The sequence below is a fragment of the Stenella coeruleoalba genome (assembly GCF_951394435.1).
Source record: "Stenella coeruleoalba genome assembly, chromosome: 3".
NCBI classification, from domain to species: domain Eukaryota; kingdom Metazoa; phylum Chordata; class Mammalia; order Artiodactyla; family Delphinidae; genus Stenella; species Stenella coeruleoalba.
Window position 1 is genome coordinate 58,782,727 of NC_137148.1, and position 27,564 is coordinate 58,810,290.

The 27,564-nt window shown below is 46.0% G+C and overlaps 1 protein-coding gene across 1 annotated transcript; it reads right to left on the reverse strand.

The window, feature by feature from the left end:
* Window positions 1–1,674: 1,674 nt before the first annotated feature.
* GCNT4 (glucosaminyl (N-acetyl) transferase 4) lies at window positions 1,675–26,393 on the reverse strand. The gene is made up of 2 exons (XM_079917441.1): window positions 26,063–26,393; window positions 1,675–3,691 (listed from the first exon to the last, which is right to left on the reverse strand). The coding sequence occupies exon 2, from the start codon at window positions 3,688–3,690 to the stop codon at window positions 2,323–2,325; it is 1,368 nt and encodes a 455-aa protein (XP_079773567.1). The 5' UTR covers window position 3,691; window positions 26,063–26,393; the 3' UTR covers window positions 1,675–2,322.
* Between the last annotated feature and the right edge of the window lie 1,171 nt (window positions 26,394–27,564).

Consider the following 27,564-nt stretch of genomic DNA (forward strand, 5'->3'; position numbering starts at 1 on the left):
GAGAGAATGATCTGACAAGCTCCCTGGAATGTCAGGAATTGAATCCTGAGAAATATGTCCATGTGGAGAAGGCACTGCCGCCTCTTCCTGGTGCCATGTTTCATTTGAATATGGCATTAAAGTGATTAACCACTGGAAAATTTCCCAATAAACAAGGGATAGAATCATTTCTCACCAGGAGGCAAGACACTAGACCAGGAGGTCGATATTTATGTTTCATCATTTTCATTTATTCTGACGACCAAAGGCATAGAAAACAAGATTTCAACAGGGCTTTGTGTATTTAAGCCTGGATAGTAGGAAAAGTATTTCTACCCCTACTCCTGATCTAAGCCACTGGACCAATTTGCTAATCTTATTCGTTTAAAAGGAGCCCCAGATGTGGTGACAGGGGTTTCTTAGTTGCTGGAATCTGTTATAAAAGTTGCCCCTGCACTTGTGGCTTCTTTTTGTATTGCGAAGGTTTTTTAGAAAAGGTAAATGGTTAAGTGTCACAATGGGGTTAGACCTACGTTTGCCTCATAGTAAGACTGCTCGCTGATATTTCAATAGTTTGTCCTCATTTTCAAACCACTTTATATATTATCTCAATTGATTCTCACCCAGAAATGTGTGAGGAAGCCAAGGACACATCCAACTGTTCACTTTATAGACCAAGAAAACTGAGGCTCCTGGAATCATAGTGATTAGATTGTCACGGTCACACACATGGACAAACTGGTAATTTGAAAGGGGTAGGGGGAAAAAAGGGAAAACAAACAAGTTCAGGATAAAAAGAAAGGAACAGAGAAATGGTGCCACTTGGCAGATCGTATCATAAACTTTAAAACAAGCAAAAGGCATTTCACATGTAGAACACAGACATTTGAAAACATTTAAATACTTGTCTTCCAACAGTCTCATACTGGTCTTGATTACTACATCTTTAGGTAGTTATTGAGGCTGACATTGAAACATAAGATCATGGAGAATTTCTTACATGAGTTCCATTATTTCCCAGGAGACAGAAAAATATTATAGCCTGTTCTGAGGACCCCACTCCTGTCCCATTTCACCTCCAGCACAATAGTTACATGAAAATATATGTATATTTTGACTGATTTTGGTAGTTTTCTACGGTGTAGTTTTCATAAAATATCATTAGTGATTATTCTTGCTATGTCCTTAGGAAAATTAGCTTTTTCTCTCTTGGATTGAAGCTGAGAAGACTGCAACGAACTTAGAGCTTTTATAAGTTTACGTTTGGACTCCACTTGACAGTTGCCAGAGAAGTAAGTACATTATTTTAATGACTAATAGTTAATTTAGTAAGCTGTCATATTTCACACAACCTTTTCAAGAAAATTTAGTGATTCTTAGCTTGACAGTTCCACAAAACAAAATTATACTATTCCATTGTAAAAAAAACTTACATATAATGATAATCTATGAACAGAAAGACTTAGGTTCAATGTTCTGGAGAGTGACACTTTGAACTGTTAATCAGTTTTTAACTTTAATCAGTAAATGTATTAAAGAAACAGCTGAATTACAAAGGAGGTCATTCATGACACCATTGCGTAACATGATGGAAAAGTCACCCAAATCCCTTTGTTCCTCCTCAGGCACCACCCGTCCCAATCCTCCGACTTAACTTCACCCCCTCCCTAACATCCATACACTGGAAATGCCCCCCCAACAGAGTCACCCAACCCTGAATTGAATAAGCGAGGTACCATAAGGTAAGTTATGCTTTTGGCAAGCAGGAAATTGGACAATTCTTTTAGTTCTTCTGAGGTAGTAGAGTCTCTCCTTCTAATATTCTAATGGTTAAGAAAAGTCTAGGGAGCTGAATTAAGAGGCAAGTGGAATGTTGGTCACTGTACGTCAACACTGCTCTGAAACTGGTGGTTATTATGGTTATATAATTACCGCACACTCCACAGCTTCTTCAGTGGGACCCTGTTAGGTGGACAACTTAAGATATTAAGGTTGCTGTGTGATTGGGGTAAGCCACAGCTCCTTGAGGGCACTGTATAACTCATCACAACTTGGATGCAATTCCTACATGTTTCTAAAAAAAGTGCCTGGCATATAGCAGGAACTCAATAGATATCGTATTACTGACTGTTGAAAATCTCCCATTTAGCTCAGTGAGATTACAAGCAAAAACATACATAAAAACACCCAACCAACCACAGACTAATTGTCACTAAAGGCCAGGTCACTTTCCCTTGTGTGTGGAACTGTAGACACCTTTCAGACTATGAGAAGGTTAAACGCAAATGGTACTGGCCATGGTACAGCATGCAATTCCATATTAACCTTATTTCCATCATGACTTTATCCTAATGTGGTTGTGGCTGTTTTAGCCATAAATAACTTTTCTGAAGATAAAGTGATCCACTCTCTCTGCTGTTCTTCAAGCTTTTCCGCCAAGCATTGAATCAAGACAGGGTCCACCTTAGAATCAAATTTATTAGCAAACCAATGTCCATCTTTCATAAGCCACCTTAGTTCTGCGGCTCCATAGATACACACACTTCGGAGGTGAGAGCCAGTACAACTGGGATAGAAAAGGCCTTCTAGATAGTTCCATTTGACCAGGCGGGTCTTACTCTGTAGGTCAGACACATCCTGGGCTGTCCTAGGAATCTCCCCGGGGATTCCTGGTACCCGAATTAAGGTAGCCCAAAAGTGCTCATCGGGCGAGTATGTATCTTTAGACCAGGCAAAAAAGTCTTTAACGAGGGAGCTGTTGAGAACATATTTAACAAATGCTCGACTTACAACAAAATAAGCACTGCCAACAAATATCTCGATGTCATGAGGGGGGGCTTCCTTGGAGACGTTTGTCCTCACTGGTAGTTTCACATATTCATAAGGCACCTGTCTGAGTTCATGGTGATAAGTGAATCTTTCCATCTTAGTGTTAGGGGGTTTCACTGTCTCTAACATATTTGATCCATTGAGTTTCTTCAACTCTGACACTAATTCGAAGTTTGATTTCAAAGGAAAATCCTGCCCACACAGGTTGATAACATATTTCCACTGAACTGAAGACTTCAGAAGGTCTGACAAGCAATTTAAATCAGCCTGGAGTCTGGAAATGTGCGCATATTGCACAACCTCTAATTTGGAAGCAATGAAAATATTAGAGAAGCACTTAGCTAAATTGTTCATGGCAACTTTGAAGGTATCAGATGATTTACGGTCATAATGGATGCAGTAAATATTGTGCTGGTTGTATATAGCATGGATTAGCCTTTCAACCATAATTGCATCTTTGTGAACAACCAAAGAATAGGCTATTGGGAAGCTTTTCTCCTCCCTTGAAACAAGCTTTTCGTGGTAGCTCCGTAGGGCCTGATAAATGTCACAATCACTGGTCATTGCCACAACATCATCATCATCCAAGTCGATGATGGTTCTTCTTCTTATTTCCAGACTCTTGCCGATTTCCAAAGGCTCCTGTTCATAGACACCTGAACAGTTAATCTCATACCCGATTTCATTCTTAACATGGGTGTATCTGTTCTTTACAAAAGGCGAGGTACTTAGCGAGTACTCAACCAAGTAAATGCCTCTTTCAGGGAAGAGGAGGCGTTTCACGTTTAGAAGCTTCAACAAGGAGAACAGCCATAGGGTTAGAAACAGGATGAAAACTTTCTGCTTTAGGTGGTATTTAAAACAACATTTGAATGTCTTCATTCTGTAAGAGAACAAAGGAATACTTCCGTTGAAATAGGAAGAGAAAATTAGTTCAGTTCAACCAACATCCACTGGGTGCCTACCACACACCAGGCAGAATGCTGGGCCCAAAGATGATTAAAACAAGATTCTTGTCCTTAAAAGAATCCAGAAACAAGGAAATGGAAATAGGTACAATGGTTGTATTTTGTCGTAGTCTGTGTTAACTATACCTAATTTTGAGAGATGTTGGTTACCAAATAGAATGAAAAATAATGTTAACTCCTAAAATATAGGTACTAAGTATCTTAATTGACTGTATTTGTGCTTAGCATATTTGGGGAGGGATTGCTCTGGTTTGGGCAGAGGCCTAGAGAATTGGATGTTGTCAAGAGGTCATTAGAAATGCAAATGACCCACCTGAGGCTAACAGGAATATCCATCTTGATTCTACCTTCAGATCCTGATGAGATCTAGATCTGATGTCAAATGGGGAAAGCCCAGTAAATCACTGCTATAAACTGAATGTTTGCATCCCCCGCCCCAAAGTTTAAGTTGAAACTTAATTGCCAATGTGATTGTATTCGGAGGTGGGCTTTTGGGGAAATTTTTAGGTCATGAGGGTGAAGTCCGCATAAATAGGATTGGTGCCCTTACAAAAGAGACCCCAGGAAGCTCCCTTGCCCCTTCCGCCATGTGAGGACACGGTGCGAAGCTTGTTGTCTATGAACTGGGAAGCAAGCTTTCGTCAGGCACAGCAACTGCTGGAGCCTTGATCTTGGACTTCCCAGCCACTAGAACGGTGAGAAATACATTTCTGTTGTCGATAAGCCTCCCAGTCTGTGGTATCTTATCATAGCTGCCTGCGTGGACTAAGACACCCACCTTCAGAAATAAGAGCAGTGGGCAGACCCCCAAAGGAGCTATAGTAAGTATTAGACACTAAAATTTTATATAGATTATACAAATTTGGTAAACTTGCACATTTCACTTATTTATTTTGTTAGGCCCCATTTCCTCACAGGGATTAGAAATTTAGCCCTTAAGATGAAAAGAACCTGACGCATTGAGAGAAGGTGGGGGCCAGGGGTCAGTTTGGCAGAATCTGTCAGTTTTACGAACCCATCCAGAAGAGCTCATGTGTGCGCAAAGAAGGTGTGTAATGAGAAGCTTCCCTGAAGTTAAGGCTAAAGACTGAAAAGCACTAAAATGCCCTACGGGGCATTGATTAATTGCACCCACACCGGGTGAAAAAGCCTGAGAAGAATCTGCACATATCCCTGTGGAACAGTCCCCACTGTAGACTGTGAAACGGAAATAACAAACAGTGTAGAGCGAGCTCACATATGTGTTCAAAAAGACTATATACACCCAGAAGCCTAGACACAAAGAGCACACGTTGCCAAACTTTTTCTTTCTCTGTCACAACTACTCACCTCTGCTGCTGTAGTGGGAAAGCAGCCATAGACTGTGTGCAAATGACTGGGTGTGGCTGGGCTCCAATAAAACTTTATTTACGAAAACAGACAGCTGGCTGGATCTGGCCCACAGGCCAATACTTCCAGAAGGACTAAGGATCTGGAGCCTGGGAAGGAGGGGGATTTACTTATCACTGAATAGCCTTTTGGACTATTAGGATGTTGAAAATGATTATATTACTTTAACAGATAAAAATGGGCTACCCAACAGAAGGGCATTACATGTGCTTATTTGGGAAGCAGCAGGAAATGGGGAAATCCAGGGAGTATTACCCAGAGGCTCGAGGACAGGAGGGCTGACCAAGCTCCTAGACCTGCTTCCAGGAGGTTCAGTTACTGAGAACTGGGGAGGTCTGAGGAGCCCACATACAATTTCCCTACACATCTCAATAAATCTTAAACGAGGACATAATCATTGTACCCAATTTCCTTAGAAGAGGTAGCAAGGCATTTGAACCTGATTTACTTTGTAGTTTTCTTTTATACAGATTGATTGAAAAAGCTCTCCTAGGAATGCCATACTCTCATTCACCCTCACTTGAATTACCCTCCTTTAAAGACCCATACCTTATTTATCAACGCTGAACTGTTCCGTAGAATCTGGGTCCTCCCCACCACACCTCAGTCTCTCCTCTGTGGGTTTCTCCGGGGTCCTATTCTTAGCTTACTGCTCTTCTCACAAACACTCTTCCTTGCTTTCGGGATTTCCATGTATACCTTCCATGTATATACATTGCCAACACCTTTATCTTCAGGACCTACGTCTTGCCCAAGCTTCTGACGTGAACATCCAATTGCTTGATAGACATCTCCACTAGATAGCCCACGGGCACTCAACATCAATGAGTCCACAGCCAAACAGGACACCTTCACCTCTCCTGTGTTTTCTGTCTCAGTTTATCCACTCAATGACCCAAGTTCGAAACTCGAAAGCCACCCGACTCTTCCATTTCCTGTACACCCACAGGATCATCTCACAAATACGCCTCAAATTCATCGCTTCTTCTCCTTCTCCATTACCAGGTCCAGACAACATCTTTGCTGACCAGCATCACACTTACATAAAAGGGCAAAGGTTTCAGTGCCTGCGGATAACCTGATGACATCTCCCCAGACTGGGCCCCTTTCAGGATATGATAAAAGCTCATTCTCAGCAAAAGGCTTGCACCTCCACCCCTTGTTCCTGCTAACTTGGGGAAAGGAATGCTTTCAGTCAAAGCACCAATTCTGGCATGGTGAGTAGGTGAAGGGGCTTCACTTGGACTTAGGACAGGGCAGAATAGGGAGGGCTGCTTGTTTGCCCTGATGTTAAAGGCTGTCCTGGAGACAGACGAGCTCTTCCGCTTAAAGATATCTGGCGTGGGAAGAAAGTCAGAAAGCAAGGCCTCTGGGCTGTCCCAATTCCCTCCTCTTTCTACCTTTAGAATTAATTCTTGTCCCTGGCTGGCAAAGCTCAGACACAGGGCCCAGAGCTAGCTCTCCCAGGACTCCTCACAGCGTGCCTGCCGCCTCTCCTTCCCCGGTGCCCTGCGACCCTCCCTCTCTGGGCAGGCAGCCATGGCCCCCTTGCTCAACTCAGACTGTCCACGCACTAGTTGGAGTCGGGAAGTGTGTGCTCCAAGCCTTCTCAGGAGGGGCAGGGAAGCGCGGGTGCAGGAGGTTAGAGATCACAGTTCTCAACCTTAGCTTTTCTCAGGACACAACCTCTGCATGATACCCACAGCCCCTCCCAGCACAGACGATGTTGACATACATACAGTGTTGTAGAATGAATGCCTGCATGCTTCTATGTAATGTTCTTTGTTAATTTAATAATATCATTATTATTAATGCAGAGTCACTCAATAAAGAGTTGTTGGAACTCCCCTGGTGGTCCAGTGGTTAAGACTTCGCCTTCCAATACAGGGGGTGCGGGTTCAATCCCTAGGATCCCTGGTCGGGAAGCTAAGACCCCACATTCCTCACGGCCAAAAAGCCACAGCATAAAACAGAAGCAATATTGTAACACATTCAATAAAGACTTTTAAAAAGGTCCACATCGAAAAAATCTTAAAAAAAAAAAAAAAGTTGTTACTTGGGGTATTCTTCTACCAGGGGCCAGGGGTGGAGGGATGGGGATGATTTCCAGAGGCGTGACCCAGGTCTGACTGGAGCTGGCTGGGCTAAGACTGGCAATTACGCGGCCACGTCTTTTCTAAAGCGGAAACCAGGGCAGCGAGGTCACCTTCTACAAACACCCCACCCACTCTTTCCCCCTTAAAAGCTCATGGGCAGAGAGCAGGCAGGCGTTTTGCTGCCACGAGGTAGTCTTACATTATGAATGATGCCCCACCCCTGGCAGAAGGGGTATTTCCCTCCCACCCACCCAAGCAGACGAGGAAGCTGACCTGCTTAGGGAGTTATCCCCACATGGGCGCGAGTGCCTAGTGACGATGCAGAATCGAGAAGGAAATGGCAGCAAGTGTTGATCGCTACATCAAATGAGGTCTATTTGGATAATTCAATAAAACCCCAACAGGGATGCGGAATGCAGCATTTTCCCCAAACCATCTTCTTTTCCTCTACCCTCCCAGGCATTGTTTACAGTCTTAAAGGAAACAGCAGGCGCACCAAGGTACACCCCAGCTGAGTGGCTATAATTGCGTTCAGGGCTAAATGGCCCCAGCCATTAACAGCTTTTCAACGAACTCTCGTTCGTCAGCAATTCGCCAGCAATTGAAAACCCACGGCTGTCACTGAGGTACGTGACTCCTAACCCAGGGCAAGAGGGCGAATGGTAAATCACCAACGAACTGGAGGAAGGGTTGTGGTTTAGCCTTCCTGGAGGAAGGCACGTGGTTTAGCTTAGGCACCAAGACTGCGGGGCCCACCGTGCATGTTGCAGATGAGGTGGCCTCTGCCCCCCCCCCCCGCCCCCGTGCCCGTCCTGCTCCCTCCCTGCACACCTGCACGTCTTCCCAGGCGCTCACACAGGTGTGTATGTGTGTGTGGGGGGTGGGGCACCGGGAGGAGAAGAGAAAGTAGTGTAAGGGCTTCAGGATGCCCCAGATTCGGACATGGATCCCTGGAGAAGCAGTGGCTTTAAGACCGATCAAACTAAGACTGGTTTTCTGGTCTCAACTTGGGGATTAGAAGTGCCCCCGCTGGGACTGTGAGGGCTCTGGAGCCTGGGTGAAAGGAGTTGCCCGCAGGGGTCTTCAGGGCACATTACAGGTCTTTTCTTTCCCGGCACCCAGCTTGCCTGACTCCAAATCTTGGGATTTTTCCAGTGTAGTACACAGGACGTGCTGGTGTGTGTTTTGTTTTGTTTGTTTTTAAGAAAAGAATCCACTAAACAATTTTGGGCAATGTGAAGGAAATGACCTTCACTTTTCTGACCAAAGGAGGAGGTGGAAAGGGCAGAAGGAAGGATAAAGCGGCTGGGAGCAAATAAGACCTTGCTCTGGGCTGAGCTGGAGAAGCGGCAGCCACACGTGGTCCTGGCGGCACAGCCGGGCTTCAGCTTGCGGGAGGCCCCTGCACTGGACGCTGGACAAGCCCCTCAACCTCTCCCCATCTCTGTGTCCCCATCAGTAAAAAGACGTTAATAATAGTAACTACCTCAAAGGGCCTTTGAAGTTAAGTGAGGTAATGCATGCAAAGTGCGTTGGCACAGTCCAGATCCTGACTGCCTGGTTAATGCAGGTATGACTTTAATACTTTAGGACCAATGCTTGAATGCATCCATGTAATGCTCGTTATTAATTTAGTAATATCATTATTCTCAATGTAGAATCACTCAATAAAGAGTTGTTACTCGGGGCATCGTTCTAGGTACTCCGTATGTAATAACTCAGTTCCCTCCACAGACCAATGAGGTAGGTACTGCCTCCCTCTTTTACAAGACAGGAAACTGAGGCACATGGAGATAAAGAAATTGCCCAAGGTTATACAGAACTAGAAAGTGCTTTAGTTGGAACTTGAACCCAGAGAGTCTTTCTCCAAGGACGAACCCTCTAGGCAATGCTGTCTCTTGGAATATAAATCTAAAAATACTCCTTATTTTCCACAAGTTTTAGTCCTTGATTAAAATTTCTCATTACTGTGTCTTATCTAGCTGTCCTAAAGTTGGAACAGAAGTGAACATCAAACCACGTTTGAAGTCCTCAGAACTTCCACCCAGTTTAAGGGCTTATCTAGACAGAGAATCAGCCTGGAGGAATGCTGGCTGATGAACACGTTCTGTTCCTGCAATCAGAGGCTGGTGCCAATCCACATGCCAGTGAAGGAGATCAGTCAATCTCCCAGCCAGTGAAATCCACTAAAGGAAAAGAAAGCGAGCTCCTCCTAAGAAATTCTGCCATCAGTTACGCTTGTATCCTGTCGCTGACTATTCACTGATTCACTTGTTCTTGTTGTGACCAGTGACACAGATTGGGCTGAGAATTACTAATTGCTTTAGAAAACTGCCTGGGTGCAATCTCTCTCTACGTGGTGAATATTTCCTCTATGGGCCACCTGTAAATTCTTAAAGTTTGTATCATTGTATGTCAGTGTAAAAAACAGGCTTTGAAGAGTTTATTGATTTGGAAATGTCAGAATTTTGTTTCTTTCTAAGGTCTTACAAAGAGAAATCACTTAAGAACACTAATATAGAGATGAGCTCACTCACTCAAAAAAAAAAAAATCCTGATCTAGTTGAATAAGCCAAGGTCCTCCTACTGCACCTCTCTGATTTCAATAAAGCCATTGATTCTCCCCTTGGTGACATGCTCATCACCAAACCCAAGGAAAGTTTTGGAGTAAGACCATTCGTGGGAGGATGACTCAGCTGAGATGCACTTCCTCAATGCCCCCATAGCACCTGAAGTCAGCAAAGGAGCAGAAAGGCAGGTTTCTTGCTCTGATGACCTTACATCTTCATTGTTCTAGAGGGAAGATTGCAAAAGGCAAATAATCATCGGACTGTGTGCAGCTAAACAGTAAGAATGGTGTCCCTGGGTCATTAATACCATACAATATAAATTGAGGACGAACGTCCTCAAATAATAAGAGGTTATAGTTTCAAAAAGGAAAAAAAAAGGTTTTCCATTCTCTGTTTGTAAAAGTAAACTTTCTTCTTTCTTTTCTTAAATCAGGAAGTCAAAATAGTCTAAAAAAGAAAACAAAGCTCACCAGGAATCTGCCACCTGGCCATAGCATTCGGTGGCAGTATGTCCATCCAGACTGTTATAAATAAACAGGCCTGTTTTGCCTTCCTTTTTTTTTCTTCGGTAAAAACAAAAAATTTTTTTTAAATTAAAAAAAGTTTTTTTAGGTTTCTTTTTTAAATTAATTTTTATTGGAATATAGCTGATTAACAATGTTGTGTTAGTTTCAGGTGTACGGCAAAGTGAATCAGTTATACATATACACATATCCACTCTTTCTTAGATTCTATTCCCATAGAGTATTGAGTAGAGTTCCCTGTGCTATACAGTAGGTTCTTATCAGTTATCTATTTTATATAGTAGTGTGTATATGTCAATCCCAGTCTCCCAATTGATCTCCCCCACCCCCGGCTTGCTTTTTAACAAGAAGCCTCACTCCTTAGGCACTGTCTTAGCTGTTTCTTTCATTTCACAATATACTGTGAATGAGTCCTCTTCTAAACTGGGTCTGTGAACTGTTAGAAAGTAAACGATTTCTGAGGTCAACATAATTTTCTATAGGAGAAAAACAATTGAAAGAATAGAATTGACTTTTCTGGGCCTTCCCCACCAAAGCTGAATTAATTATCCCATAATTCTTGAAGAAGCTTAGAAGGAAAATCCTAAAGCTGACAAGAACTTCCATGGTGATTGAGTCCAAATTCCTCCTTCTCTAAATGAGGAAGCAGAGACCTACCCATCATTAGACCCTGTTTTACTCTTGGGATGCCGGGAACACGTTCCCCCATTACATACATGTTTGTATATCCAGCTGCTCCCCCTTAAGGGAGTGGAGAGGAGGGGACCTCTACTCCCCCTACCCAGGCCCGCTCAGGTGGTACTCAGTCCAGCTTGGCTCCACTGCCCCCTCAGCTGAGGCTGTTCTGGCCAAAGTCAACAAAAATCTTCATGCTGCCAGCGTCAGAGGACACAGACCTGTTGCTCTCTAATGGTCTATGCTGAGCGCCAGTACCATTTACATTATCTTATGAATTCCATTCAATAAACCTGTGAGGGAGGTACTATCACTGTCTCCATTTTTCAGATTAGGAAACTGAGTCACAGAGGATTAGTAGCTAGTATGTGGAGGAGCCAGGATTTTCAACTGTGGCCCGATTTCAGAGCCTACGCTATTAACCATAATGCGAGGTTGCCATTCCAATCTCTTGGCAGTAGAAAAACCCTGTTGGTTCTGCATCCAAAATGTAGGGGGAATCCACCCATCCCTTTCCACTGTAACCCAAGCCAGCATCAACTCTTGCCTGTATATGAAGTAACTTCCTCACTAGCCTCCCTTGCTTCCCTCTAACCCAGGGGTCCCCAACCCCCAGTCCACGGGCCGCACAGCAGGAGGTGGGCGACGGGACAGCGAGTGAAGCTTCATCGGCCGCTCCCTGTCGCTCGCATTACTGCCTGAGCCTTCCCCCACCCCGCCACCCTGGTCCATGGAAAAATTGTCTTCCACGAAACCAGTCCCTGGTGCCAAAACGGTTGGGGACCGCTGCTCTAACCCACTCTCTGTACTGTAGCCAAAAGGATCTTTTAAACCCATTAATCACATCACTCCCCCTCCCTACCCCACTCCTTACACTTAGACCACCTTCACTTGGGTTTCATTGCACTTACAGTAAAATCAGAAATCCTTTCCATGGACAGAGGCCCAGCCTGTTCCTGCCCCTGCCTTCCTCTCCAACTTCATCTTTTTTTTTTTTGACATCCTTGCGTGGAGGTTCTGCACAATGCTTATTGGCTAGTTTCTCAGGGGGTTGACAGTAACACTCACACTTCATACATGGCCGAGAAAAAAAAAAGTGCTTTTTTTCTTTAAAAACAAAAAAATTAAAATACCCAGCATCATAAATAAAGTAGGTTATCGTATCCTCTTATTTTGGATCCCCCCCGACTTTCTGCTTCAAATGCAATAACAGTCCTAGTAGTGCTGGAGCCCGGGGGCTTGAGGTGAGAGGGTGAGGGTCTGCTTCCACAGTTTGCACTGAATTCTCTCCAACTTCATGTTATTCTGCTTTTTTCTTGCTCATTAAGCTCTAAGCAATACCAGCCTTTCTACAAGTTCCTAGAACACCACAGTCTCTTTCCTGCCTCAGGACCTTTGCACTTGCTCTTCTCATGTTGAGATCATTTTTCCCTGAATCCTGGCCTGACTGGCCCTTCCATATCCCTCAAGTCACAGGAGAAATATCCTTTCCTCTGATAGTCTCTGATCACCCTTCTCGAATCTCTTTCCTCACTGTCACACTCTTTGTTTTCTTCTCAGCACTCATCACAGCAGCAGTTACTTTGTTTACTTGTTTATTTCGATCTCTGGGACAGGCCTCATTTACGCTCTACTCCCTGCCCCATGTACATACCTACCTGGCACAGGGTGGTTGCTCAGCAGAACAAAATCAGAAGACCCACGTTCTATGTGGGCTCCGCCACCAAAAATGCCTCAAGTGTCCCTGGCAAGTCATTTAATGTTGGGTAAGTCTTTACTTTCCAAATGTTGAAGGGGATAAGTTTTGCTATCCCACAATGCTGTTATGAAAGTCTTATGATACAATGCATGTGAAATAGCTATGGAAGGAAAACTGTGGTATGCAGAAGTCAGGTACTAGGACCTTTACAAGATGAATGATTTTTTGGGAAACCAACATATTGACTTTTTCCCAGTTTTCTAAATATTGCATTCATTGTATTTCTAAAATAGTACATTCATTGTTCTCTTCATTCTGACATTCTAATTATTATGTTTTTCACTTCCTGACAACATTCTTTTTTGTTAAAGCCTGAAGTATATTGTTCCCGAAGATGTACATACACCTATCTTTGATTTTGAAAGGTAGGAAGATGGTTACTCTAGTTAAACTTTAGAATTTTTTCCCCAGTCTGCTCAATATTTTTTGGAAGATCGAGAGCCAAAGAATTCCTTTAAAAGACATCCAAGGGCTTCCCTGGTGGCGCAGTGGTTGAGAATCTGCCTGCCAATGCAGGGGACACGGGTTCGAGCCCTGGTCTGGGAAGATCCCACATACCGTGGAGCAACTAGCCCCGTGAGCCATAATTACTGAGCCTGCGCATCTGGAGCCTGTGCTCCGCAACAAGAGAGGCCGCGATAGTGAGAGGCCCGCACACCGCGATGAGGAGTGGCCCCCACTTGCCGCAACTGGAGAAAGCCTCGCACAGAAACGAAGAGCCAACACAGCCATAAATAAATAAATAAATAAATAAAATTAAAAAAAAAAAAGACATCCAAGAAGAGCAAATGGAACTAGTTCTGTGCACTTACAACCAGTTAAACTGTTTCTGTAACTTTATGCATTGCAGAAGCTGTAAACTTTTCCCGAGTTCATTATCTTCGGGGGCAATTCTCTAGAAAGTACAAAACTGCAATGACTTGTTCTAGCATCCCTGTCAGGCAAAGCCATCCCCAGGGACCATGTAAGAAAGTGGTCGTGAGGAATCTGCAGCGATGCGAGTACACAAAACATACCCTCAAACAGGGCCTCCAACGGCTCAGTTTCTCAGATCGTATGTCCAGTTAAAACTGTCTCACTCAGAGAAATAAGATGCCCCTCTTCCAAAGGGGCTCTGGTTGAGGTCCCTGTGGACCATGTCACAACTGATAGCTTCCTCTACAGGCAGCAGGCTTCTGTTTACAAGTACAAAGACTATGGTCACCGCTTTCCTTAAACGAAGGTCTATCTAACCTGCAAGATTTGAGAACAGAGGTCTGAATAAAAATCCCGGACGGTAATATCAGTCTATCAACCACCTCTTTAGATTATAATTCTTCCAAATAGTAACTTGGCTGGAGCCTCTCTGGTCTGGGGGAGATTTATAGGGTCATTTAAAGTCACGTGGAAAACGAGCAACCCACATTAGGATGTATTTACCCACGGTGGTCCCTCAAGGTCATCGCAAATCTGGGCTTGCAGCAGTAGAGAAAAAAAGTGCCAAATTCAGCCAGCTTTTTATACTCACACCAATTAGGAGACAGCCAACGATTCTGGGCTTTGTTGCATCTGGTCCACAGGGCAAACCTCAAAAGCTGATTGTGTATCCTGCTGGGCAAACTATATGGCTAAGAAGTCTTTAGTAGGAAGTCAAAAGGACCAGAAATGATCCTACTGAATGAAAAGTTTTTTATTTTGTAACAATTTATGACCCTCATTATGTTGCAAAACATTGTTTTTCCATAAAAACAAAAACAAAAATGCTGGTGGGGGGGCGGTGAGGTTGGTTCAAAAATACCTATGCCCTCAAATTTCAGCTCTGATGGCGACAGCTTAAATCAGTTTCCTTCTTTGTAGATATAAAAAGGTTACAAAAAAGGTGCTCCTTGATGTATTCAATCGTTATCTTCCAAGCTTTATAAACAGAGAGGTGACATTCCTTTCTCCAGTTCTCTTCTCTGCCTTCCACACTTAGCTAGCCCAATACAGAACCAATATATAGTTTATGTTTTATGTTCTAACTTAAAAGTGTGGCTTTATTTTGGCTTCTTTTTCTATAAAGAGGAAAAACTGCATTGAAAAACATTTAACTCCTTTAAAAAAACAATCACGTTTAGTGCACCATAAAGAAAAAAGAACTTCCTCTGCCCAAGGTCTACATGATATGATTTCACCCCATCTCACCCCACCCCAGAAATTTCTGGAAGCACTTCTTTGGTATTATATGGCTAACTCTCTATTTTACACTGCCGAAATTAATTCCTCAAAGGTTATGCAGCAACTGAAGAGACACAGTAACTGATTTCTACACCTGCATTTAAAGTAGAATTTCCAATGCTGTAACTACATCAGAGGGAGCACAGGGACCCACAGAGGTGAATCAAGGGTACAAACAGCAAAAATGGCTTAAAGCCAGGCCACACGCTCCATGAATGGACTAGATACACTCAGTTTTAAATCATCAGAAAGGCTCCTTTGTTTACCTTCTGTGTTCTGCCACTGTGGTGGGGAGCTGAGCCGGAGGTTTCAATATGCTTCTGCCCTTCCACTAAAAAATTCTAGACTGGCATCCCTGTCATGATGTTACCATTGAGTCAAGATCTGTATTGCTTGGTTTAAAATGGAGGTATTGTCCCAAGAGTTTGTGTGCACAGAGACACAATAAAGTTAAGACCCAGGAACTTAAGTTAAAGGTTCTGCCAAAATAGGGATTTCAAAAGCAGAGGTTTCGTGTAAAACCAGCTGGCATCTCCTACAAGGAGACGTTCTAGTAATGGTTTTTATTATTATTCATACTTTTATTGAGGCATTGTTGATTTCCAACATAAGTTTCAGGTGTACAACATAGTGATTCACAATTTTTAAAGGTTATACTCCATTTATAGCTATTATAAAATATTGGCTATATTCTCTGTATTGTACTATATATCCATGTTAACTTATTTATTTTATACATAGCAGTTTGTACCTCTTAATCCTCTACCCATATCTTGCTTCTCCCCCTTCCCTCTCTCCACTGGTAACCCACAGTCTGTTCTTTATATCTGTGAATCTGTTTCTTTTTTGTTATATTCTCTAGTAATGTTTTTTCTTTTTTAAAAATAAATTTATTTATTTTATTTTTGGCTGTGTTGGGTCTTCATTGCTGCACACTTCTCTAGTTGCTGTGAGCAGGGGCTACTCTTCGTTGCCGTGTGCGGGCTTTGGAGCACGGGCTCTAGGCGTGCGGGCTTCAGTAGTTGCAGCACACGGGCTCAGAAGTTGTGGCTTGGGGGCTCTGGAGTGCAGGCTCAGTAGTTGTGGCACACGGGCTTAGTTGCTCTGCAGCATGTGGGATCTTCCCGGCCCAGGGCACGAACCTGTGTCCCCTGCATTGGCAGGTGGATTCTCAACCACTATGCCACCAGGGAAGTCCCTCTAGTAATGGTTTTAATTAAGATAACAGGTCTCAACATGTAGGTTTTATTTTCGGCTAATATAATAAAAAATTTTTTAAATTATTTAGTTAAAAACTAAACATCTCAGCAAATTTATATGCCAACTGTACAGAATACAAAAGTAAAAGACTCTTCAGATCTCCAAATGTATTATAATGTTACAATCATTGAAACAGTGTGGCCAGAATAGACAGAGTTCAGTGGGATGAAATTCAGAAACAGATCTAGTAGGTAAGGATTGTATGTATGGCTCTAGTAGAGATGGCAAATGCCTCCGAACATCCATCCTCCCTATCTTCTTTACTAAGAGAATCTCTATATTGCTGGCGGCAGTAACATACCCCTCTAAAAGGCTTCCTCCCCAGACTCCATTGTAGAGGAGCAGTCAAGGAAATACAATGTGGGGTATCTAGGAAAGTTCTTCAAAAGAACCTGATTCGGGCTTCCCTGGTGGCGCAATGGTTGAGAGTCCGCCTGCCGATGCAGGGGACACGGGTTCATGCCCCGGTCCGGGAAGATCCCACATGCCGCAGAGCGGCTGGGCCCGTGAGCCATGGCTGCTAAGCCTGCGCGTCCAGAGCCTGTGCTCCGCAACGGGAGAGGCCGCAATAGTGAGAGGCCCGCGTACTGCAAAAAAACAAAAAACCTGATTCACGGTGGAAAGTGTGCCATTTTTTCTTCCCTTCATCCACTTTTCTGCCTGGAACTCCAACATGATGGCTCACATTGTAGCAGCCACCTTGGGACCATGAAGAACAGACCAGGAGAATATTAGCAACCTCAGCCCCAAAATCCTCAAAGCACTGAACCACCGGCAGCAAATGCCCACTCTGCATTCTTATTACGTGAGAAGAAGCCTTTATATGTGTAAGCAATTTTGTAAACATGGACTTTGAAAGATGACAGTATGAAGATGGCAATGCTTCTCTCTCTCTCTCTCTCTCTCTCTCTCACACACACACACACACACACACACACAAAATAAAGCTTAAACCAGGTTAAAGTGTCTACTTGAACAATAGTATAATCCTGTATATTGTCAAGTGCAAATGTGTCTCACATGATGCTGAAATTCTCATCTGTCTGGATTTAGAGGCAGATGGTGGCTTTAGATAAACCTCTGAAGAAAAGCAAACTCCAAGAGTTACCAATTTAACTCTGATATTGGCATGAACAGAGCAGCCTGCTAACCAGGCCTCAGGTAAGCACCACTCAGCTTACGGCACACCTCCTCTTGGTTTTGGCCAGGAGCCCCATATAATCTCTGAAGGTCACCTTGCAGGTTGGCTGCCTTCTTGAGAACTTGCTTGGTTACAAACTTGTTATACATCAAGAGAAAGATATCACTACCATGTAGGGTGAACTGTGTGGCGCAGTTCTTCCCTCCTCTCCTTCCTGCCACCCCCTCGGCTCCCTCCATCTCACCCTCCTGCTTTACCTTTGTATACAGCATAATGGTTTGGAATTTAAGGCCAAGGTTTCTGAATTAAGTTCTGACTACACTAACAAGCTGTCACTAATCTAGTTAGCCCTCTGCCGCCCCATCTGTGAAAGAGGGCCAGGGGCGCTCACTCACATGGATGTGGTGACGACTAACTCAGCTCATGCTCTGGGTATATTTCGGCAGGAAAAGCCAGCGGGCACTTGGGGTGCATTGATGGTAAGGGGTCAAGAGCATTTAAACAGGCAACAGCCAGGGAGGAGCACAGGATAACACAGACCAGGGGCTACTCTGCAAACATGGACTGCGCTTTGTCTGCCACGTGCCAGCCCCACGCCTGCATCCAGAGACCACCTCCAGAGGCAGCAGCAGGGGGTCTGCATCGGGCAGGATGATGCAGAGGCCACATGAAAACCTTCCACATTCTCATGGTCAAGAGGGAATCAGACAGGTGCTCACTGTAATATTTTTACAACTTTTCCATAGGTTTGACATTTTTCCAAAATAAAGTTGTTGTCTTTTAAAGAGAGAATCATAGGGACAACAGGGAGTGGGCAGGACTAAAAGCCTTTGAAAGTCCCTGCCTTATATGAGGATTCAGGAGACACGTTTTTAGTAGCATGGTTTTAAACATCTTTTGAAGTCTCGTGTCATTGCTGTCTTCTCTCTATAATCTATACTTTCAAAGTGTTACCCCGTTCACTTCTGTTATAAAAATAACTTTTCTTTTGTTGTTCCATACTTAGGAATTAGTTGATGATCATAAAAATATTCCATTATTTTATGGTGGTAAAATATACATAATATAAAATTTACCATTTTAACCATTTAAACAAAATCAGTAGTGTTAAAAAGTCTCTGTTCCTTAGTCTATCCTCGAAAAGCCATTCCATAAATGTTAGAGAGATCATGGGTGGGTGAGTGGTTGGATAGATGGAAAGATGGGTGGTTGGATGGACAGAGAGGTAGACGGACATGGATGGATCCATGGTTAAAATTTTAACCATTTTTAAGTGCACAGTTCAGTTTGAATTTTATCATCTAGAGATAACTTCCCCAAAACGGTAAGTCACTAGTTAGCATTTGGAAAAGTTTCTATTCTTTAGGGATTCTCTTGCCGTCGTGTTCCTTTCATGTTCCTCCTTCCTGAGCATCTCTCCTCTGGCTCCACATCCGTTCCGCCAGCTCCACAATCTCCATTTCCCCCTAGTAGTATTGTCCCACGATCTAGTCTTCGCAACTTAATTAAGGTGCCTACCTTGTGTGTCACTCCGCTCCTCTCTCCCGACCCATCTGATACAACATCTTTCTGTCTCCACCTGCCTGAGAGTAGGGCAGGGTGGTGGCTATAAAGGCTGAAGTAAGGGAGAACCCGGAAAAGATGATGGCTGGCAGAGAGAGACCCCCTTGTTGCCCCCAGGCGGAATGTGGGCAGGTGGGGAAAGGCTGCCACAGTGCAAATAGTCCAGCTACGCCACAGTGATGCAGAGAAGAAGGAAGAGAAAAGCAACCTTGGCAAGCACAGGAGCTATGCTAGGCCTCGTTCTTCCTGATCCTGGGGGCACATGCTCGCCCTCTGCTGCCGTCTGGTAGATGACCAGGAGAAATACCAAGCTTTGCAGAGCCTTTGGAAACAAGTCCAACCTATCCAAGAGCAGATAGGCTGACTGTCTGAGTCTGAGCATAGCCAGGAAGCCCTCCTTCAAAGGGACAACCTCGTCTATTCTCCCCTGAACTAGATTAGAAAAACAGAGGGGGTGGGGGAGAAGGAAAAGCAATCAAAGAGTCAGAAATACAGAGTGTTCATGGAGATTTACTAGAAATTACAAATTTTATAAATTACAAAAATAAGTGCCCTTATCACCCGGCACTTTTTTGTTTTTGCTTGTCATGGTAAGGGAGAATGTCACATCAAAAGCGGTTTGGTAGCATGCTGGAGGAGAAAAGTAGGCTTGGACTTTTTTTTTTTTTTTTTTTTTTTTTTTTTTTGCGGTACGCGGGCCTCTCACTGTGTGGCCTCTCCCTTTGCGGAGCACAGGCTCCGGACGCGCAGGCTCAGCAGCCATGGCTCACGGGCCCAGCCGCTCCGTGGCATGTGGGATCCTCCCGCACCGGGGCACGAACCCGTGCCCCCTGCATCGGCAGGCGGACTCTCAACCACTGTGCCACCAGGAAAGCCCGGCTTGGATTTTATTGGGATTTTTTGCAGTTTGGTTTAACCCTGGTCTTTCAAACCAGGGTAAGGGAGGAGGGAGAGGGCTTGGGTAGGATTGGATAAGGATCATGAATGACGGAAAAGTGCAGGATTCCAGGCACTTTTTCATGCCCTAGCAATCATGGCTCAAGAGCATTCTTGCCATAAAATTGTTTTGCTTTTTGACTTTTTAAACTTTTTTTTGGTGTGATTATATTATCTAAGTGTACTCCTTTAAGAATCACGTATGAGCACAATTTTACATTAAAAAAAAAACATTAAATAACCCGAATCTCTTGGTGAAATATGGACTTGAGCACAAAATTCTTGAGTTCTAGAGCCTGGCTGGGAAGGGCTGTGAGGCAGAGAGGAACGACAAGGCACAATTTTTGCTTCCTATTATTTGGAAATTTCTGAATTCATCTTAATCTGACCATAAATAAGATGAAACTTACCTCTGTGTCACCTACGAAAAAAACCCCAAGCTGATGGTATTAAACATAACAGAGAGAAGCAATCGTCACAGTCCAACTGCTCCTGCCGACATGCTATGGAGGTTGTTCTGTGACGGGCACTGAGGATGGAGTTAGAGAACACGGTGCCACACGGGGAAACCGTGCGAGGGGCACATCAGAACAGCAGTAATTTAAATGCAAACAACGATGGGACTGATGATAATTATTCTTCTGATTTTAGCCCCACAAGGTCTGCAAAAGATGCCAAGCTTTTAAGCCTCATTAACTGTGACGAAGGCCTCTGACAAAGAAGCTCATATTATTAAATTCCTCAGGCCAGGACATCAGCAGACACATTGGCAGAGGACTCAAAGGTTTACGTGAAAAAGGACAGAAATGGGACTCAAATAGATCTGGACAGACTTGGATCTAGTAAGACGAAATTTAACAGAGATAAATACAAAGGCTAACACTTAGGTCCAAGAAATTAACTGCGTCACACCAGATGGAGAAATGTGATTTAACAGGAGCATCTGGAGAGAACAGTCCAGTGTTCTGGCTGACCCTGCTTGGGAGGAGTCCCAGTTCGTTTGGTATGAGACTGCCAAAAGATTTTTTTTTTTTTTGCGGTACGCGGGCCTCTCACTGTTGCGCCTCTCCCGTTGCGGAGCACAGGCTCTGGACGCGCAGGCTCAGCGGCCATGGCTCACGGGCCCAGCCACTCCGCAGCATGTGGGATCTTCCTGGACCGGGGCACGAACCCGTGTTCCCTGAATCGGCAGGCGGACTCTCAACCACTGCGCCACCAGGGAAGCCCCAAAAGATTTTTAAAAGGCAGAAAAACCAAACCAGAAACCAAACCAGTGTGGTCCTGGACAGCGTGAGAACCACAGAGTTGCAGAACGTGAGAGCCTAAAGGGATCTTAGAGAGCATCTTCCATCAGCGTAGACTGTGGGACAGAGGACCGGATGGGTCTGTGTCTGGGTACTACCCTCTACTAGGATACTGTCTCACAGAAGGTAAGCAGCACAGTGAGAAGTGAGTGACCACAGGATGGAAATGGAAGTTTAAGACGAAAGAGGTGAAAACTCAACAGGAATGAAAGCTGGCTCCAAATATTAAATCGTGGGCTGCTGGGCCCCATCCCCAGAGGTTCTGTTTCAGCAGGTCTGATGGTCGCAGAATTTGCATTTCTAACAAGTTCCCAGGTGACATGCAGCTGGTCCAGGGACCACACTTTGAGAATCACTGTTCTAAGTAACAAAATCATTGTTTTTGTTTTGTAATATACATATATTTCTAAGATTTTACTAAGATACAATGGCTTATTTCCCAGTAAGTCCAAATTAGGGAGAATTTATTGGTTCTAAAACACCACACATTCGTATTTAAGATTATGCTCTTTTTAAAATTTCATATTGTTTAGCAGAAGTTCCACCTTTACTTTCTGACCCTTAGTGTTTCTTATTAGTTCAGCTTCATAAAGCAGACTTCTGCTTCTGCTTCCGTTTCTGGCATTTTATATAATAGGTAGTTTCCCTCTGGTCTTCTTCCACTTTTCCTGTATTTTTCTATTGTGTTCAGCAAACCAAGCTTCATTACATATTAAGATGTGACCTGCTTTTATCAAATGGTATCTGATTTCCCACATCTTCTAAAATAGTAAATGTCGACCCAATCCTTTCCCCCAAAGCCCACCTGAGCACACTGTGCCCAGGGGCCCATTAGATTTTGAAGCAGCTACATTCAATTCCTGATTAATTTAATTTGATCTTATATACGTGAAGCTTCAGCCTTTAGATCCCACTAGGAAAATTACCAGCATATGGAAATGCATATAAAATGACATGCAAAGCAATGCAAATTAATATAAAACATACATCTCTAAATTGCTTGGGAAAACGCTGTAAGCCTTGACATTGATATTATCTGTTTCGCTTCTTGTACTCTGACAAGCAGTGACTGGATCCTTTTACTACAGTTAATGTTATGCAGCATCCAGCACCTGACACTTGTTGACATGCTAAGTGGGAGGTGACCCTGTCTGTGAGTCAGGCAAACGGGATCCTGGCCTTAACTTTGCCACTATTTGGCTCTAAGGCCTTGGACAGGTTTTCAAAATTCTGAGTCTCAGATTCTGCATCTGGAAATGATGGAAATGACATCATCATCATAAAACCACCAGCACTAAGGCTTACTGAGCATCATTATGTGCCAGGTACAATGCACACAGGCACACACTATACATAATGATGCACACACACATGTTGTGCACACACGATGCACACATGCCTACCTTGTGCATACATCGTGCACACAGGCAATCCTCACAACCACCCACAGGAAGGTACCATAGAACGTGTACCCCTTAGATGTGGTGCCATTTCAGAGACTAGGAAACCAAGGCAGAAAAAGGACAGGAAACTTGCACAAGGTCATAAGCTAGGGAGTGGCAGGGCCAGAGCCAGGGGCCCTCGGCAGTCACACTCCAGGGGCCACTCTTAGCTACACTGCAGCTCTGTTTCATGATTTCCATCTATGTTTCTCCTAATCATTAAATTTTCACGATCTACAAAGTAAAACTTCAAATTTCACCGTCATTTGGGCTTCAAAATATGGTTTCAGTAGATGGTGATGGTTTATGTTACATGAGTTTGATATCAGAAAGGCAGCGCAATCATACTCGTTTTTTACCTACTACTCCACGAGTGGAAGGGTGGGTCCAGAGATATCCTGTGTGTTCCACTTCTCCTCCTAACTTGCTCCATCCCATTCACATATAAATATGCACGAGGCTCTCTCATCTTCAAAAAGCCATCCCTCCATCCCACTTCTCACTGGAGGAGTTGCTTCCAGGGAGTTAAGTGCGGTGGCCGCCGTTAGTCCTCAGCCCCCCAGCACACACACACTGGCATCACGCGAGGTGCTCACTCCCACTACGGTTTGGGCTGAGACTCAGCACCGCTGCCCTGGTTTTCCTCCCACCTCTCCCCATAAAGATAGGGGCTCTTTTCCAGGTCACCCCCCCAATTTACCCCAGCCTTAAAATAACACCCAATACAGATGACCCCCAGCTTCTTTGGAGGGTCTGCTTTCTCCAGCCACTTATTAAGTATGTTCGCTCAGGAGCCTCAAAAGCAGCTCAGACTCAACAAAAGCAAATGTGTCTTTCCTCCCCCAAGCTGCACCTCCTCCACATTCCTTTGTGAATGGCAGCACCCACCTACCCAAGTGCTGTAAGTCCAAACTTAGAGGGAGTCCCCCTGCCCTCTCATACCTTACAGTCAACTAGTCAAGTCACTCCAGAGTCTATCCTGAATCTACCCACTTGTGTCATCCTCACTGCCACTGCCTCAGAGAGACCTCCAGGCCCCTCATACGTCCCACCCAAACTAGCCGTGCCTACTTCAGGGGCTCCTCAAATCCATTCTCCACACAGCACCTGCAGTTTTGTTTTGAATCTAAAACTCATCAGGATACTTTCAGGTGTGAAACCGTCTTGAGAATCAAGCCCACAAAATGGCCCCAAGGCTTGGCATCAAGCAGCCCTGGCACCTGCTGACCTCGCCTGGCGCCATTCTCCCCTCAGGTCACACTGGACCTCTCCTTTCCTTGGACTCTCCCTGCTCTGCCCTCCTCTGGTCTTGGGGTGCCCTCTTTCCCGGGGTGAGAATACTTGCCCTTTCGCCTCCGCCTGCTTAGTTTATGCAGCTCCTACTCATCCTTCGGGTCCACCTTAAATCTCCCCAAGAAGGCTTCCTGCCTCCCCCCAGACCAGTGAGCTACCTCTGTGCTCCCACTGCACCCTAGTACGGGCCTGGCACACAGTAAGTGCTCACTAAATTTGGATGGACGGATTGGCTTTTCAACCTCACATCATACAATCTGTCTTATTGCTTTCTTCCTGCATTCAAACCTACAAAGGCCCAGGTCACCAAGTCATACTCCCAACAGTGGTGGCTCTGCTGTCAGTCATTCTGAAGGGAGCAGATACTGGGCACTGCCACGTACAGTCTCCACCTGCCCCCCCCTCCCATGACCGAGCTCATTCAAAGTCAGGATGATAACTATTTACTGCCTGCCTATCCCAAGGGTACTTAATGTGATGCCATCAAGTGCCAACTTGACTTATTGCCCAACTCCGCCATTCACTCCTATACCCCTCTGGGCAGACATTGCAGTATTTAGTAAATCTGCTTCTCAAAGGAACACTTCTCACCAACCCTCCTCTCCCAAAGAAACTCTCCTTTCACTCAGTGCCACACAACCTGATTCTATGGCTATAGATTCTCTGCAAATACAAGATATAAGATATGATTCAATAGCATCTTAATCGGTCATTTCTCATAGACAATTGATTCTTAGAAAGTGCAGCAGAGGAACTGCTCTCTGCAACAACCCACTTACTTTTAAAGATTTTACTTCCTCAAGACACCATCAACAAAAGCTATCAAAACGGACAGCTAGGTTCTAGATTGTCTTAGACTGATAGGTGGTTTAATAATAAGGGCATGCTTCTGGAAGATCAGAAGGGGTGACTCCTGTCTACCAAATCACATGGACACTTAATTTAATATCATCCCCAATTCCCTTAATCTTCTGGTTTGCTGCTTTTCAGTTTAAAGGAAGAGAAGAGGAAAAGACAAGTGCCTAAGGGCTAAGGCCACTCTCCCTTACCCAGAGAGGGAAATACACGGTTCCCGGCTAAAACAAGGAAAACCTCCCCCAGGCAGGAAAGCTCTGAAATTTACAAAACAATACCCACCCACTAGCACTTCTAGCCTAAGTTAAGATGGTAAACTGACTCGAGAGCCCAGACCTCGTGGCTCGGATCCTCGGAGGCTCCCAGCTCGATGGAAGAGGTGCCGCCACCTCACAGGGGGACGATCCGGGCCAGCTCTGCGGCAGAAAACTTGACCTTAAAAAGCGCAGAAGCTCGTCCCAGCGGAAGGCGCGGCCGGGGGGACTGCTCCGCAGCTTCTGATCCCCAAACTATTAAGAGACACCCCACTCCCACCTGGCCCTAAAGGAGAAGCCACGCCAGCAGCCCGTTCCCGCGCCACGCGTCCGGCTCCCGCACACTCGCCTCCGCCGCCCACAGGCAGCGTGGCCCGGCCCCGCGGGTGCAGGGCTGCGGAGAAGCAGGCGTCGCGATTCCGGCTCGGCACGTTCCTCGCGGAGCCCGCCCCTCTGCGCCCCTCACCTGGGCGGCTCCAAGTGGCCAGGAGACCGAGACAGCGGGACCCCTGACCCCGGAAAGGGCGCGTCCGGGAGCCGCGTTCTCACCGCTCGGGGAGAGTCCCAGGAAAACCCTGGGGCGGACGCGCCCCGGGGCTCCCGGCCTCGCCCCGCTGCTCCCGGCCTCCCCGCCCGCCCTGCCCCGAGAGCCCGGGATGCGGGCGCCGTGGCTCCGTCTCCCAGGACACCCTCACGCTGACACGCGCTGGTCGCCCGGCAGCCCGCGGACCTCGGACAACTTTACAGCGTCCGGCCGCCGGCGGGGCCCCGAAGTCAAAAAGGGCGTGCAGCCAGGCCAAGGCTCAGCCCGCTAACCCGCTGCGGCTGCCCCGGGCAGCCTCCCTCCGTCCTTCCCTCCCTCCCCCCTCCCCCACCTCGCAAGGGACGCGGCGCCCAAGTCTTCCCCCGCTGGAAAGTGAAAGTCGCGAGGAGGGGGTCCGGGCGTCCCGGCCATCCGCGGCTGGGCCAGGAGCCCCGCACCCCGGCCCCGCGCGCTCCTTGCTGGACTGCGTGGCCAAGTGGACTTACGAAAGGGAGCGGGGGGAGCCCCGAGCGCGGGGTCCCCGCGGGTGCAGGAGCCGCTGCGACGGAGCCGCGAGCTGCGCTGCGGACTCCGGGTCCCGCGGCGGCGGCGGCGACTGGCTCCCGCCTCCTCCTCCTCCTGGTCCTCCGCCGCCACCTCGGCGGCTCGCCCTGCTAGACAGTTGCTCTCCCTCGGCCGGGGACTGGAGAGCGCCGAGCGGCCCCCGTGACGTGGAGGGGAAGGAGGACCGCCTCCGCCGCGCTCCCGCAGAGGGAGCTCCCGCCCCTGCACTCGGGGGTCTAGGCTTCGCGCTCGAGACAAAGTTCCCAGGCGGCGCGTTCCGCTCTCTGCCGCTGCCCTGAGCGTCAGCCAGGTTCGGTTCCCTCCCCACATTAAACAGCAAGAAAGTCGAGGTCTGGAGAGCTAAGTGACTTGCCCAGAGATGCTCAGGGGGCGGTGACAAACCAAACACATCTGCGACTCCTTGCTTTTCCCTCTGCGAGGCTCCGGTCCTGCAGGAATCGCCTCGCTCTCATTGGTAAGACCAGGATAGTGTCCCACGCAGCCTGGAGAAATATCATCTAGGAGCAGCGTGGGAAGGGGGAGCTGTATGTCCAATAGTACGAAGTTGTGTTTCAGTCTGTGCCTACATTTCAAATAGACATTCTAAAGCTTCCTCTTTACCCTCAAGCGGGGGTGAAGGTGGCGGGCCGTGCCGGCACGGTATCCGGTCCCAATTCTGCTCACCCAATAATTGCCTGAAAGCAAGCACACGCCTCCTTAACCAACTGGGCAATATCTACGCCTCAGCCTTGGTAGCGGGCTCTTGGGACTATACTAACTCTGTGAAGTAGATGCCCTGTGCTGTGCTTGTAATTCCCGACCTTCCAGACGTCTCCCGTGGCGCTCCAAGTCCTTGGGGGCCAGAGGCTCCTGGGCCCCGCTTCACAGTCAGGGGATGCGCCAGGGAAGTCAATCCCAGCCGGTTTCTTCCTTCCGTCCTCAGTCAACTCATGTTGGCTGACAGCCTGCTGTATGCCAGATGCGTTGGTGAGGAGCCAGAGAGGACCAGGTAAAACGTGTTAGGCCTTGAGACCCAGGGAATCCCAAAGAGGGAGCGCTGCATGGGACCCCATATCCTTTACTCCCAGGATCTGCAGTCTGCCCACAGTACTAGACACTCTGAGGCCACCCTGCCTTTAAAAAACATCCCTTGTGTTCGGGAAAGCAAGTATTTTAACATCCACCTTGCAGACTTATTTTCAAGCAAATGACCAGCTTTGCATTCATCTCCTTCTCTCTAGTGCGACCTCCTCTTTCTGGAAGGGTCATTAAAGGTCACATTATTCACCCTTCTGGTCTCCCTCATGATGATGATGATGATAAAAACAACTAAGGCTTCTATTATCCACTGTGAGCACTGTTCTAAGCAGTTTATGCAGATTCATCTTTCAATACCCACAACTTTATGAGGGAGAGGCCATTTCTATTCTGATTTTACGGAGGA